General features: G+C 33.9%; 1 protein-coding gene across 1 annotated transcript; it reads left to right on the forward strand.

The window, feature by feature from the left end:
- The first annotated feature begins 6,389 nt into the window (after positions 1-6,389).
- LOC120091666 (Thioredoxin superfamily protein) lies at positions 6,390-7,054 on the forward strand. Its single transcript, XM_039049771.2, has one exon. It carries the CDS (start codon positions 6,506-6,508, stop codon positions 6,812-6,814), a length of 309 nt encoding a protein of 102 aa, XP_038905699.2. The 5' UTR covers positions 6,390-6,505; the 3' UTR covers positions 6,815-7,054.
- Positions 7,055-15,745: the final 8,691 nt, after the last annotated feature.

The following is a 15,745-nucleotide window of genomic DNA, read 5'->3' on the forward strand; positions in this document are numbered from 1 at the left end:
TCAATTTTTTGAAGATATGGGTTAGACTTATATTATTGATATTGGATATAGGGGTAGAATGTGCATATTGTAATTCTGGAAATGTGTGTGTTGATCATATGAGGTACCTAGACCTATATAGTTGTTGTAATTTTGGAATTGTAGATATTTTGGTTTGTTCTTTTGGGATTGAACATTCTTTTTGAAATTGTTCACATGCATGGTGGGTTTGATAGTCTTCTATAGAACTTACAAATTAGCTATATTGTTCATGTATGGACTTTGTTCTGAATTTTGTAAACATTTTATGTTGTAAGTATATATAACGATAACTATGTTCAAGGATATATATGCAATTTTCTTACCTAGGTTGGTGGAAAGTTTCAAATGATTGAACAAGTTTAAAGAGTTCAATATATGTGTTGTTTGTAATTTCTATATCATTTTTGGACTTCAAAATAGGAAATTATACAGATAATTTCTAATAGTACAATTTTGAAAGGAAAAAAAACACGCTTGACAGGCAAAACATGTCAAGTATTCCTTTTAACTTGCCAGTTTTTGGGTGTCAAGAAGAAATTATATTTGACAAGTAAAAATTGTCAAGTAATGAAAAACTTGATCTATAATAAATGTTAAAAATTTAGATACTTGACAGTTAAAATAAGTCAAAAGATCTCATATACTTGACACTTATAACGTATCAAGTAAATTACAGTTTGACGCTTTTAGACAGTCAAAAATTTCTCTTATTCTTGATATTTTAAAAATATCAAGTAACACTGATACTTGACTAAAAAAAAATCGTGAAGTAATACAATTTTTGTAGCAGTGATTATGGCACAAACAAAGCGAGGTGGAAACGTCATTTTTATAGCTAAGGCTGAAAAAAGTTGACATTCTTTTTTGGGCATTTTGATTAGCACCACACCCAAATTATTGTGCCCACTTGGCCTTAATGTGCTTATAGAATTGAATTGTGATTATTATTTGCATCTTATCCCCACAACAAAATAAAATGACATATTTATCCCCCTTTTTCTATATGGTTCTTTAGCCCATCGTCATAATAATAAGAATAATAGTTATTATAAATCCAAAAAAAGAAATTGATAATTGTTATTATTATATGGATGTGGTTTGAGAGTTTGATAATTCGATGATACATGTATATACATAGTCGATTTCTAGAAAGAGGACAAAATTTTACATCTTCTTAATTTTCTTTCATTTGGTGTCACTATCCTACCAACCTCATCGTCTTCCACCATCTTGTGAAATAGTATAAGATCATCTCTTAAGCCTAAAAATAGGACAAGAAATGTACTTTATTCTATATATATATATATATTTAAAACTACATATATTTTCTTTTCAAATATCTCCACAATGGTATGATATTGTCCACTTTAGACATAAATCCTCATGGCTTTGTTTTTTGTTTCGATCATGTCCCCTCGAACAAAGGACCATCGATAGAGTTCAACCATGGATCATACCATGACTACTTCCAAGGCTCCACTATACATCTTTGTTCGGCACCGAGGATTCTATCGAGCATGGTTAATTCAAGAGCATGGCTCTGATACCACTTGACAGGGACAAGACCCCCAAACTATCTCCACAATGATATGATATTGTCCACTTTGAGCATAAACCCTCATGGCTTTATTTTTTGTTTCACCCCAAAAGGCCTCATACCAATGGAGATAGTCATCCTCACTTATATACCCATGATCCTCCTCTTATCTAACTAATGTGGGACTTTGGTCGTATTTCCAACAATATATTTTATTCTAAAGAGAATTGAGAGACCCCTCTCTCTTTGTGTGTGTATGTATAATCATGATATATGACAATTTGTTTGTGAATTTGATGGTTTGATATCAATTTGAGTAATTGAGATTCATCTATTTGAGAAAACTTAGAGTGAGTGGAACTATAAGACAAGATCATGATATTGTCTAAAATTTAGGTAGCTAGTGACTGTGTGATGTATTGTGTCTTGTTTTTGGAAGTGATGTTGTTGGAAAAAGTAGTGGTACTTGGTAGTTTAAAATGGTACCCCCTCTACCATATATTATGTCTTGCAAGAAGAGACATTATTAGCCATTAATTGTCCCTAAGAGTATACATGATTAAGAAAGTTAGACAAAGATCGTTGTAGAGTATTTCAGTGATATAATTAGTTAATTACAAATTTCGGGCACTTTAATGTCCATCCAAAAGAAATACATAATATGTGTTGTTAATCAATGTCATAACTTTATAAGTTTAAATTTAGAAGTAGAAATAAGAAGAAAAAGAAATTAGAACCTCTTAGTTTATCACTAACTTCCTAATTTACATTACTATTAGATTGGAGAAGTTTTGATTAATATATCTATATATAGAGAGAGTGAGAGAGAGAGTTCAACAACATGTGGGGTTGGAGAATTCGAACGACTCTTGACCTCTTGATCAAGAGTGTAGTTGAATTATATGTTTAATTATTTATTGCTTTTCAAGTATGCAAATCATCATATACCCAAGTGTTAGTGTTTAGTATCTTATATATACTTAAATGAAAATATATACGTTATAATTAAACGATAAAGGTAATGATGTGTGACAATATACATACATATGTATCATCCTAAAGAACCAACTTGGGTTTGGTAAGGCCAAAGTAACCCCTCACCAACCCCATCGGGTAACATGTGAATAAAAATATGGCCTTTGGATGTAGAACAGGGACATTTTATGGGTATGGGCCTCGGCATCCATCCACATAAAAGTCAATGTGCATGCATGTATATGCCCTAATGTTTCTTTGCAAATCCTATGGAAGATCAGAATATTTTTAGGTACATCTTTTTTTCTTGGTACAATCTTTTTTATGCCCTAAAAATATATACTTCCACCTTCTTTTTTTTTCATTTTACATACTTTTTGTATATTTCTACCTTTTTTTCATTTTTTTATAAAAGCATACCACACTAACATTGTGAAATTCCTACACACCACTAATATTATTTCTCTTTCCATTTTAAAAATTAGTTTATCATTTTTTTTTATTTTATTCTTATCCTTTGTGTCTGTTTCATGCCAAAAGACATTTGTCAAATGTTAATTGAAGTATGAAAAAGTTATAATACGACCAATAATTAGGTGTAGTCTAGGATGCACCTAATCTCATGCTTCTTTTTTAACATAATATAAATAAATTTTTTTTAAAAAAAATCTATTGAATTTTGTTTGCCACTTGGCATAGTTGCATCCAAATATTTTTCTTATAATATTATTGGAGTTGTAGCTGTGTGATCTATGTTATAAATTATAGTAAATTACAAGTTAGACTTCAAACTCTAAAGTTTGTGTTTTTTTGGTTTCTAAATTTTTAAAAGTGTCTAAAATGTTACTAAATTTTCAATTTTGTGTATAATAGATCGCATGAACTTTAAAAATATTCAATATGTTTTTGAATTTTCAATTTTGTGTATATTAAGTCTCAATATATTTGAAGTTTTTAGAAATTGATTGACCTATTAGATATAAATTTTATGAAACATTAAACTTTTAATTTTGTATCTAGAATATTCCTGCATTTTAAAAAAGATCGAATAGGCGAAAATCTAATAAGAGATACATTCAGAAATCTATTAGATACAATTTAAAATAAGTTTAAGAATTCATTAGATATTTTTTGAAGTTTAAAGACTTATTAAACCTACAACTTAAAGTTCATAGATATATTAGACACTTTTAAAAATTTAGAACTAAAAATAACCTTCATAAAATCTAGAACTAAATTTGTAATTTAAGTCTTATTAATAAAAAAAAATAATAATGATAAATTTGTTGAATGAAAGGATCAAAACTCATATTTATCCGTCTTAATGTAATACAAAATGTAATGATTATGCTAAAAGTTTTATTGTAATTAATCAAGTCCTGTGAATAAATCTATAAACATACATATAAATTGAATTATAATTATTTACCGTTCAACTGATATATGATATATGTTAACGATGAACAAATTAATAGTAGAAAAAAAATGGTGAAGTAAAGATTAGTTGAATAGGAGTTTGAAGTTCTATAGAAATGAGAATAATTTAATCTCGAAAATAGCATTGTAATTTAATTTAAATATCCATCTATCAGCACTCCCCTAATATAACAAAAATTTGCTTCATAAACTTTTAAGTGGTTGCTTCACAATTTGATTCGTTAATACCATTGGACTCTACATTATTATAATGATGGTAATAAGTGGTTGATGATTATACATGAGAGTAATAAATCTCCGGCACCCATTCGAATATACGTTAATAGATCATACATATAAGACATCATTTTAAAAGTCGATGGTTCAATCTTATTATAATTTATTGGCAATTTTTGAACTAACAAGATTATTCTCTATTTTAATGCACACCCACACAATATAGCAAGATACATTATTCAAATAGCCAGTATCACCAGTTTTATGTCATAATTAGATATTCAGAAAAAAATAGATAGACAAAAGAAGATATAAGTAGAGACAGACAATAATGAAAATTTCATATTAGGGTTTCCAACCCAGTAGACGTACTTTGACGTATAGAAAACATAAACATAAATTAAATAATACAATTAAAAATATTATAACGCATATTTTCTTTTTTAGATATAGAAGAAAGACATTAAAATTATAGTTTTTGCTATACATCCAACAATTTAGATTATAGATTGTTTTATGTCAACCGCTACCTAATTGAGATTTGAAAACATATGTTTTGAATCACAGTTGGATTATGCTTATATAGACGACAATAGTTATAGAGTAAAAAAAAAATGAGTATGTATCAATTACGGTCGAACTAAACTTTTTTTACCGTTAATCTGGAATGTTTTAGATTTAAAAATTAAAATAAAGGTATTAAATTTATGTGGTGAGAGGGGGGCGTCACAATGGCATCGTATAGTATATGGAAAAAGTTTGGATAAAGTTTGGGGACCTCACATAGCATCTCGAATCCACCCCCGCTACCCCAACAACACTCCTTTAAAAATATTTAAAACCAATAATTTCCACATCATAAATTATTGTTTAATAATAAATTTAATTATTAATTATGGTAACTATCCCATTTTAAAAGCAAAACCAATTGAATTGAATTCAAAATTAACATTTTTGCGGATCCTTTATTAAAATTAAATCTAATCTTATTGAACTTAATTAAGTGGTTATGGATAAATACTCATTTTCTTGAGATATGAAGTTTGAGTCGTACTATAATTATTGTACTAAGAAAAATAACTTCATTAAAACGGTCAAAATATACTACTAAGTGTATTTATTTTGGTTGATTTTTTTCATTAAAAACTTGTATATATACAAATAATAATAATGGAAAATTTTTAAAATTTAAATATTATTTTAGTTATTGTCCTTACGACTTAGTTCATTTTGGTATTTTTAAAATATTCCATTTGATTCATGTACTTTCAAAATATCTATTTTAGTTACTGTAATTCTAAAAACCAACCAATTTGATCCCTTTTGCAAAAAATTTAATGGAAAAGTTTTTTTTGAAAAAAAATGATAGAAATAAAAGTTAAGGAACTCCACACACATATTTCTAAATTTCACATTAAAACTTTTATGTGCCCGTATACATAGGAATTAAATTAAATCAAATTTGAAGTTATATAAATCAAATCCAACATTTTAAAAGTATATGAAAAAATCCAATCAAAACAAAAATTTATAGAGTTTAATAGAGAATTTTGAAAACAATTATAACTTTTTAAATAATATTTAAATTATCAAAATGAACATAACTCAACTGACATAAAAATTATAGTATCAATATAGATGTTAGAGCTTCAACCTCCCTCCACCAATATTGTCAAAAGTAATAATAATAATATTTGGATTTGGATTAAACTTTTTCATTCTTTAATTATAGATTTAATATTTATAATATTTATATTATATTATATTGAAAAAAACAATGGATAAAATTTTAAGCAGCGATGATGTGTGGTGCCGTACGAAGGACAAGTCTCTATTTTCCGCATTGCAATTGCAAAGATTCCGACGTTGTCGTTTTACTTTATATCTTCCCAATCCAACATGTCGTCACTGTACCTTTAAAGAATTTTAAACTTGAAATTACATATTTGTCCTTTTATTTTAATTATTTGGTTTGTAAAGTTCTACTTTCTTCTAATTAAATTTAAAATATTTGGGGGAAAGAAGTGCATTTGATATTATTATCTTAAAGCGTGATTGTGAAACCAACCAAAATATATTATCTAGTGGAACATTCTTATTTGATTTCCTTTTCAATCATTTTCTTTCTTTCCCAAAAGCCAATTCATTCTTTTACCTTTCCTCTCATATTTCTTTCCCTAAAGAAATCCCTTATAAATAGCCTTCTCTCACTACCTCAAATCCTCGGTTCTCGTTCGTTTCTACATTGCATACATTGTTTTAGTCGGAGGAAAAAAAATATTTAACGTTAATTTAAAAAGCTATATATACTTTTTTACAATGGATAGAGTCACAAGGTTGATTTCAGAGAGGCCAGTAGTGATCTTCAGCAAGAGTACGTGTTGCATGAGCCACACTATCATGAGGTTGCTGAGTGGTTTTGGAGTTAACCCAGCAGTGCATGAACTAGATCAGATCTCGAGAGGTAGAGAGGTCGAGCAAGCTCTCTCTAGGCTCGGATTCAACCCTATTGTTCCTGCTGTCTTCATTGGTGGTGAATTAGTCGGTGGTGCTAATGAAGTCATGAGTCTTCACCTCAATCGATCCTTAATTCCCATGCTTAGAAGAGCTGGTGCTTTATGGGTTTGAGCTTCATCCTACATCGAATAAATTGACCAGCACAATAATTCACCTACTTAGATAAGAACTAGTGTTTTATGGGTTTGAGCTTCTTATTACATCAAGTAAATTGAATCTCATTGGACTATTGTGATAATCAATACCTTATATATATAATGTATGTAACTGCCCCTTTTTGTAGTACTTTAGTGCAATGTCATGGTAGTCTCTTTTGTGGAATAAAAATTAGGCATTTTGCTTTTTTATCAAGTTGAGGGCATATTTTTTACACACCCCCATCATCTTAAAGCAATTTGGGCATTGAACTTTTTTGTGAAGATTAGGACCTTCATTTTTTTCCCACTAATAGGTGAGATCATTCCTTATTTGAGTTCTTCCACTTTTGGATAATTATTATCTTTCAAACTAAATCATTCTTATTAACTAATCTTATGGAAAAAAAAACAAATAAACAAATGTCAAATAATTATATATATCTACCTCGGTTTCAAAATTCACATAGAATATTTAATATATTAGATAAGTGTGGTAGTTGTTCAAATTTTGTGGTCTAAATATATATGAGTTTTTTTGTCCGTTGTTTCATGAGGTTAGTCGAAGTACGTGTGTGTGTATATATATATATATATATATCAAATTTGATATGACTGTCAAGTAGAAGTAATATTGATAGAAATTTTAAAGTTGTATGAATTTTTCCATCTAGTATTACCAAAGTACCTACTTATTCCATTTATAATTTGGAACGTCATAAAATGATATATCTACATTAATTAACTTTGTGAAGATTCAATCATAAATTTCAACAAATAATTTAGCTCTAACATAAGTTTTTATCAACTTTATATTGTACATATATTTTTATAATTCATTAAACGAATAAGATAAAACTTTATTGTGGTGATATATAAAACTTTATTGTGATGATATTTAGAGCAAGAACTTTTGAAGGTTAAAATTGCAACGTGCCTATTTAAGTTTAAGATTGAATTACAATCTTTATCTAAATTTTGAAGTACAATTTGATGAAGTTACAAGTATATGGTAAAAACTGACCTAACATAATAAATTTAGGGATCATAATTGATTATTCATTCATTTTTTTTAATTCAACCACTAAGAGGATGAAAGATAAAATTATTAACTTTTGACAGTGATATTTGGATTGACAAAATACGCTAAAACAATTGTGAAAAAACCAAACCATTCTTTTTGGAGTAGTCAAAGGTAGTTCCTTAAAGACATAAAACTAGAAACGAAATTTGATATTAATATATTAAACAAGAGGTTAGCTAGTTGTTATTATTATTATTATTTTGGAAAAACGAACTTCATTTAAACAATTAATCACCAACATAATCCTCATGGAGAATAGAGGATAACCATTCAGGATACAGGACTCCCAATAGGTCTCATACACTTCTTGAACAGAAGAAGAAGGTAGGATACCAAAAGATCAAAAATAGCAAGCAAGCGAGTAAGCCACAACATTACAAGAACAAGAATAATTCTTTGTGATCTCAATCATACTGATAACCGGCACAAATGCTAGTTATTATAAGCCTTTTATTTAGAATTATGAGGGCTAACAAGTAGAAAATGCGGTGATAATACTTAGAATTTGTGAAAAATTAAGTTTTGCGTCGATCAGAACCTAAATCCTCACTAACCCCAATATTATGCGTTATTCCGTGTCAAAGTGTCTATTTTTGTAACTATCATAGGAATCAAACGCATGCGCTAGAAACAAGCAATCACAAAATCAAACGCATGCGCTAAAGCCAGGCGACCGCAAAGACAGTCGCATTTGGTGAAGCCGAGCTATCGCATAGACGAATGCATGCGGTGATTTTATACATTCATCACAGGGATGTTGCGGCCATCAACCGCATGCGTCCATCGCATGGAAGTTGCGGCTATCGATCGAATGCATTCATCACTTGGAGATTAATGCGTTATTTTATGAGGTGGAATTATGGATGAAATGCGGTGATAGAAATGTGTTGAGCACTCAAGTTTTCTCAATGGAATCCAAGTGTAAACCCCACTGAGTTTTCTGGTAAGTCTAGGGTCGAACTCAGGGACTTGGGAAAACAATATGCAATGATAATTTTTCAAAAAGACTTTGCCGTAACCAGTAACTCAATAATTGTTTGGTTTGTTGTTTGCGGTAATAAAAATAAACAAATGCGGCGGAGTTTCGAAAAGAGTTGATAATACAAAAAATGCGATGAGTATGCAGTGAACGGATTGAGAAGGGATTCGGCTAACACTTCCTAGGATGCGTTCATGCTATGCGATCATGCAACACACATACAATAGTAAACCACCTCTCGATGCGAATGCTACGACTTCTAATGTTAGAACATATGCGATATATGCGATAAGTCTATAGGACCTACACATAAGCCTCTATTCTTATTTATGCGATGATAAAATGATACACACACAAATAAGGCGACCACATAATATCATACCTATCTCTAAGGTACATGCGATGCAGGTTGACAAACAGAGCTTATCTCTAAGTCCCTATCTCTTGCTTATGCAGATCTAATCTTGCTCTCTCGAGTTTAGATTCTAACCTAGCTCTCTCGAGTCTTTAGGTTCTTTCTTTAGACTCTTTCTCGAGTAGCTCTAAAAGGGTTTTGGGCATAACATAAAACAAGATAATCGCATGCAATGAAGATCCTAGGTCATGTTAGCTTATTTCTTTTCAACCCATTCGATTAGTTTAGCTACTCATGCGTGTTAAGAGAGTGAACAGATGTAGAATAAGAACTTCCATTGTATAAATATAAAGTTGAAGTACAAAATAAACATGCAAGAAGAGAATAAAGAGCCTGGTAGTAATCTCTTGCTTCCCAAGCTTTTACACTATCTTTTCTACTCATGATCAAAAGATAACCTCGCTCTCGCGAGAGTCAGCCCGCTCTTTTCTTTCTCAACAACTTGATGACGGGAAATTAGATGTCAATTTCTCAACAACTAAGATTCCATGGACGCAATATGCGATGCATGTTCTTGAAGTATGTATTGATTGTCATGCGTCGATGATCATGCGTTAGAATGACTATGCGTTAACAAATGTATGCGATGACCATGCATCCTGTCACAAGTTTTCTTGCACTCATGCCAAGTATAACGCGAATGCAAGTTTATAGGATGATCCGAGATCGAACTCAGGGACTTGTAGCTAGATGAATGCGGTAATGTGCATGTGGCGGTTGAATAAAAGAATCGATGAGAGGTTTCTAAGCTAACACTACTCCTAATTAGCAGACAACGCAATGAGAGTATAAAAAAGAGGCAGATACACGACAACTCATGGCATGAAATAAATGAATGGGAAAATAGATAAAATGTAAAGATGATTTCATTGCAACCCTTAAGAGTGATCGTAAGGGCAACCCTAGTCAACGCAAGCCATGCGATCATGCTACACACACTTGAGCCTAGCTCTAGGACGTATGCAGTGGATATGCGAAAGTTCCGAGAAGCCTATGCCAGCCTAAACCCCTATAACCCGCTCACGTGCTTTTGCCGCATGAGCGTGATGGCCGCATATCACCACCATATCCTACTTCCTGGACGCATGCAATATTCTATCCGTAAGGTGCATATGCTGTGTGATAGCAAACGGAACTTATTCCTAAGTCTCCATTCTTGCTTATGCAAACCTAATCTAGCCCTTTCGAGCATCGATTCTAATATAGCTCTCTCGAATCAGGTTCTTTCTTTAGACTCTTTCCCGAGTAGCTCTAAAGGTGCAATGGACGCATACATAAGACAAGGTAACCGCATGAACTTGGCTAACATAATATTATTCCTATCCCTAGTGAATACTTGCTTACATTGCTTAATGCGACCAACCACTTACCCTCCCGAGCAGTTAGTTGTTGCTGACTCTACTCATGGACAAGCGTGCTACAGCTTCACTCTAAGTAAATAAGATTTTCTCACATACTCACGCAACACACACCTTCTGGTGGTTTGCTACATGTTTCATATCCCTAATCCACATGACTAAGTATGTGATACTCTAGCAATCTCACTAAGTGATGCAACTAAAGATGTTAAGTAAAGAAGATGGAGATGAAGTCGAAGGAAACACAGAAGTACATTGAACACATAATGTATTAATTTCTTAATCACAAAATGTAATACAATACAACATAAGAAAATGAGAGAAAATGAAATGACCAGCTGGAAGCAAAGACTTGCTTCCAGCAGATGTACGTCAAGGTTGCCGATTGTGCCATAGATGTGTTGGTAGGTGAGATGTCAACATCATCTTTTGATTTTCTCGAGGTAGATGTGTTGATACGTTCATTCCACTAACCTTGCGTTGATCCCATTAGTATGCGTTATCGTGTAGCCGCAATCATTCAGTGACCGCATTCACTTAATACCGCAAATTCTACACGATGACCGCAATCGCTTGACGAGCACAACTCTCATGCGATGGACGCATGCGGTAGATTACTGCAACACCGCGTTGATCGAACACATTCGCCTTTGCGATAGAGAGTTTCTCCGCATGCGATCGTCTATGCGGTAGTCCGGTTTTCGTTTTGTGTCCACTTCTTGCGTTAGCTACAAAAATAGAACATTGAACGCATAATAACGTATAATAATGGGTTAGTCGAGATTCATCATGTTGAACGAAGCAAACTCATTTTCTCATGAATTCCTAACATAATTGCCGTATATTCTGCTTGGCAGCCCTCATAATTCTAAGTAAAAGGCCTAAGATGACATGCATTTCTGCATGTTATCAGAGATTGCGGCCACGGAATGATAAACATAAATAGAAGGGCGATCATAAGATAGGTGGAATACGTTGATACTTCAGTTGAATCAAGCTCGAATGCATACTTTGGGAGTATCAACAAGATAAGATGATGTGACATTGCCCATATCACAACAAAGGCAGCAGTGAGACATAAAGCAATCATGATTACCATTGGCGTTTAAACTCTATAAATAGCCCCTTGGACCTTCATTTCAAGGCATCCGATCTTCTGCCTTAAGGCAGCTGCTTGTGGTCACAGATGTGAGCATGACCGAGATTTTCTTTGAGGATTCTTCACCTCCATAACCCATTCCGAGTGACGACTGGAGCTTTCGCCGGAGTTAGAGCTCAAGAGAGACATCTCCACCATCCATCCATGGCAGCACCAGCAACCTTGACGCATAGCCTTATATTTCCTTTCTGATCTCTGTATTGTATTACATTTTGGGCTTAAGATACTTATATTTTGTATTCAATGCATCTCTAAATTCCTTCAACACCATATTCTTCATCCTCTTTATCTTTATCATCGTTTACCTTCATCGTTTATTTATTAAATACGATCGCATACTCGATCGTGTAGCCTAGAGATAGGACGCATGTAGCAACCTACCGAGAGGTGTGCGTTGTGCGAGTATAGTGGGTTAATCTTATTTGCTTGGTGAGAGGCTCATGCTTGTCTATAAGTTAATTAGCCACATCTAACTGCTTGAGAAGGTAAGAGGTGGAACGCACTAAAGTAAAGTATGCATTGTTCCTAGAGATAGGCACGGTCTTATGCTCGACGCAACCATGTACTATAGAGATATAGTCATGCGGCTGACCACCGAGAGGTGTGTAATGAGTTAGTGTGACGAGTTAGGATTACTCGAGCGATTTAAGATAATAAACATTAATATACGTTAACAGTTGTTGTATATCTACCAATTCTCATCGCAAGTCTTCCATTGCTCAATCTATTTAGTTAGGAGTAGAAGTAGTGTGTAATCCATTAACTTCTTCATTTTACTTTTATTCATTGCCTCAAACGCATTGCTTCACAAGCACTATTGAGTTACAAGTCCCTGTGTTCGACCTCGGATAACCCGAGAAACTTGCGTTCTCGTTATACTTGGCAAGAAGGCAAGAAAACTTGTGATAGGAACGCATGGTCATTACATACTAGACTAATGCATACTTTTCTTTCCAACGCATGACCTCCGACGCATGGGTACAAACGCATAGCATAAGACATGCATCATACATAATTGCGTCCATCCATTTTTTTCCTCGAGAATTTTTTGGCACCGTTGCCGGGGACTTGGTAGCTAATATTTGTCACATGAGTTGGAAGCAGTCTTAAGCGCATGTCAGCCAACATGTGTCCAACAATTGCTGGAAGCTCCAATGGTTAGGACAACGAGTTCCTTGACCTAAGCAGTTGAGATCAATCTCCTGCATGGAAGACTCCTTGCGGTGGGTTCACTCCACTTTCTCCAGGGACGTCTTCCACTCTATTTTTACTTTGTTTTCTTTGTTAACTTTAGTTTATTTATTTGAATATTGTCTTTTTGGATATACGGCTGTTTTCTTGGATGAATGTGCGTTAGCTCTTTGTAGGTGCGTTAATAATTTCACTCGGTGCGATGGTTCCGAAGAAGAATTTTTTCTATCATTCAACGCATGGCTATTTCACCGCATGAATCTTAAGTAATGACGAAATTGATATTTTGCTCATAAGTCCTTTCTCGTTATCTTGTATGTGTTATCCCTCTGAAATTCTTCTTTACTCGCTTGCTTTCTTATGCGTTGATAAACCAGCATCCATGATACTTACAATTATAATTCACTACATCCGCTAACTAAGTATCGCAAGGCTCTCCTTACTTTTAAATAACTTCTTCAAATTTTGACGATCTAAATTTTATTTTGTGCAAACCTCTGTCCAAACATTTGTTACCGCATTTCTATTGATTTTGTCTTTAGCTTTGTGGCCAAATTAAGCAAGACATGAGTTTGAGTTGAATATGGAACGCAACCGAAGTTGGATGCTCGCATGACACACGTGGGGGCAAGCCAAAACGAAGAGTGTAACCGGGTCAAACGCCACATTCTAATAAGTAATCGCAAAGTTTTGAATTGTTTTGAACGAACGCATTCTCAAAAGCTAAACGCAAAGTTGCGGGGAATGAATAAAAAGTTTTTGAGCAAAGGCTTGTCAAATCTAAACTTAGAAAAGACCTTTTTGAAGAAGCAGCTAAAGTGGAGGAGAGCGTTCTTGCCATGGTCAGAGGTATGGGTGAATTATATTGTGAAAAGTTGGTCATCGCAAAGGAAAGTTAGAGGATAAATTTTGAATTTCCTAAGTATAATGCATGCTTGAGGACAAGCATGATTCTAAGTTTGGGGGTGTGATAGCTGGTAGAAATGCCGAGCCTTTTATTTAGAATTATAAGGGCTAATAAGTAGAAAATGCGGTGATAATACTTAGAATTTGTGAAAATTTGAGTTTTGCATCGATCAGAACCTAAATCCTCAGTAACCCCAATATTATGCGTTATTCCATGTCAAAGTGTCTATTTTTTTAGCTATCGCAGGAATCAAACGCATGCGTTGGAAATAAGCAATCACAAAATTAAATGCATGCGTTGAAGCCAGGTGACCGCAAAGACAGTCGCATTCGGTGAAGCCAAGCTATCGCATAGACGAACGCATGCGGTGATCGCATACATTCATCGTAGGGATGTTGCAGCCATCAACCACATGCGTCTATCGCATGGAAGTTGACTATTGATCGAATGCGTTCATCACTTGGAGATTGCGGCCACGGAGTGATAACCATAAATAGAAGGGCGGTCGCAAAATGGGTGGAATGCGTTGATACTTCAATTGAATCAAGCTCGAACGCATACTTTGGGAGTATCAACAAGATAAGATGATGTGACATTGCCCATATTGCGATAGAGGCAGCAGTGAGACATAACGCAATCATGATTATCATCGGTGTTTAAACTCTATAAATAGCCCCTTGGACCTTCATTTCAAGGCATCCGAGCTTCTGTCTTAAGGCAGATGCTTGTTGTCACAGATGTAAGCATGGCCGAGATTTTCTTTGAGGATTCTTCACCTCCACAACCTATTCCGAGTGACGATCGGAGATTTTGCAGGAGTTAGAGCTCGAGAGAGACGTCTCCACCATCCATCCATGGCACCACCACGACCTTGACACATAGCCTTACATTTCCTTTCTGATCTCTGTATTGTATTACATTTTGGGCTTAAGGCACTTATATTTTGTAATCAATGCAACTCTAAATTCCTTCAACACCATTTTCTTCATCCTCTTTATCTTTATCATCGTTTATCTTCATCGTTTATTTATCAAATGCGATCGCATACTCAATCGTGTAGCCTAGAGATAGGACGCATGTAACAACCCACCGAGAGGTGTGCGTTGTGCGAGTATAGTGAGTTAATCTTCTTTGCTTGGTGAGAGGCTGTAGCAACGCTTGTTGATGGGTTGTTGCAATGCTTGTCTATAAGTTAATTAGCCGCATCTAACTGCATTATTCCTAAAGATAGGCATGGTCTTATGCTCGACGTAACCATACACTATAGAGATATAGTCATGTAGTTGACCACCGAGAGGTGTGCGATGTGTTAGTGTGACGAGCTAGGATTACTCAAGCGATTTAAGATAATAAACATTAATATGTGTTAACAGTTGTTTCATATCTACCAATTCTCATCATAAGTCTTCCACTACTCAATCTGTTTAGTTAGGAGTAGGAGTAGTGTGTAATCCATTAACTTCTTCTTTTTACTTTTATTCATCGCCTCAAACGCATTACTTCAAAAGCACTATTAAGTTACAAGTCCCCGTGTTCGACCTCGGATCACCTGAGAAACTTACGTTCTTGTTATACTTGGCGAGAAGGCAAGAAAACTTGTGATAGGAATGCATGGTCATTGCATACTAGACTAACGCATACTTTCCTTTCCAATGCATGACCTCCGATGCATGGGTACAAACGCATAGCATAAGACATGCATCATACATAATTGCGTTCATCCATTTTTGTTCCTCAACACATACCTTCAATGACGTTTTTTATTTTTGAAATATCAGTTGACGGGTCATTAAGCGTATGAATAATCTCAATTGA

The sequence above is a fragment of the Benincasa hispida genome, chromosome 1 (genome assembly GCF_027475165.1).
Source record: "Benincasa hispida cultivar pf3 chromosome 1, pf3_genome.v1.1, whole genome shotgun sequence".
In the NCBI taxonomy this organism is placed as follows: domain Eukaryota; kingdom Viridiplantae; phylum Streptophyta; class Magnoliopsida; order Cucurbitales; family Cucurbitaceae; genus Benincasa; species Benincasa hispida.

What these genes read in the sequence shown, in the direction of transcription:
- LOC120091666 (XM_039049771.2), top strand. Translation starts at nt 6,506, where the DNA reads ATGGATAGAGTCACAAGGTTGATTTCAGAGAGGCCAGTAGTGATCTTC.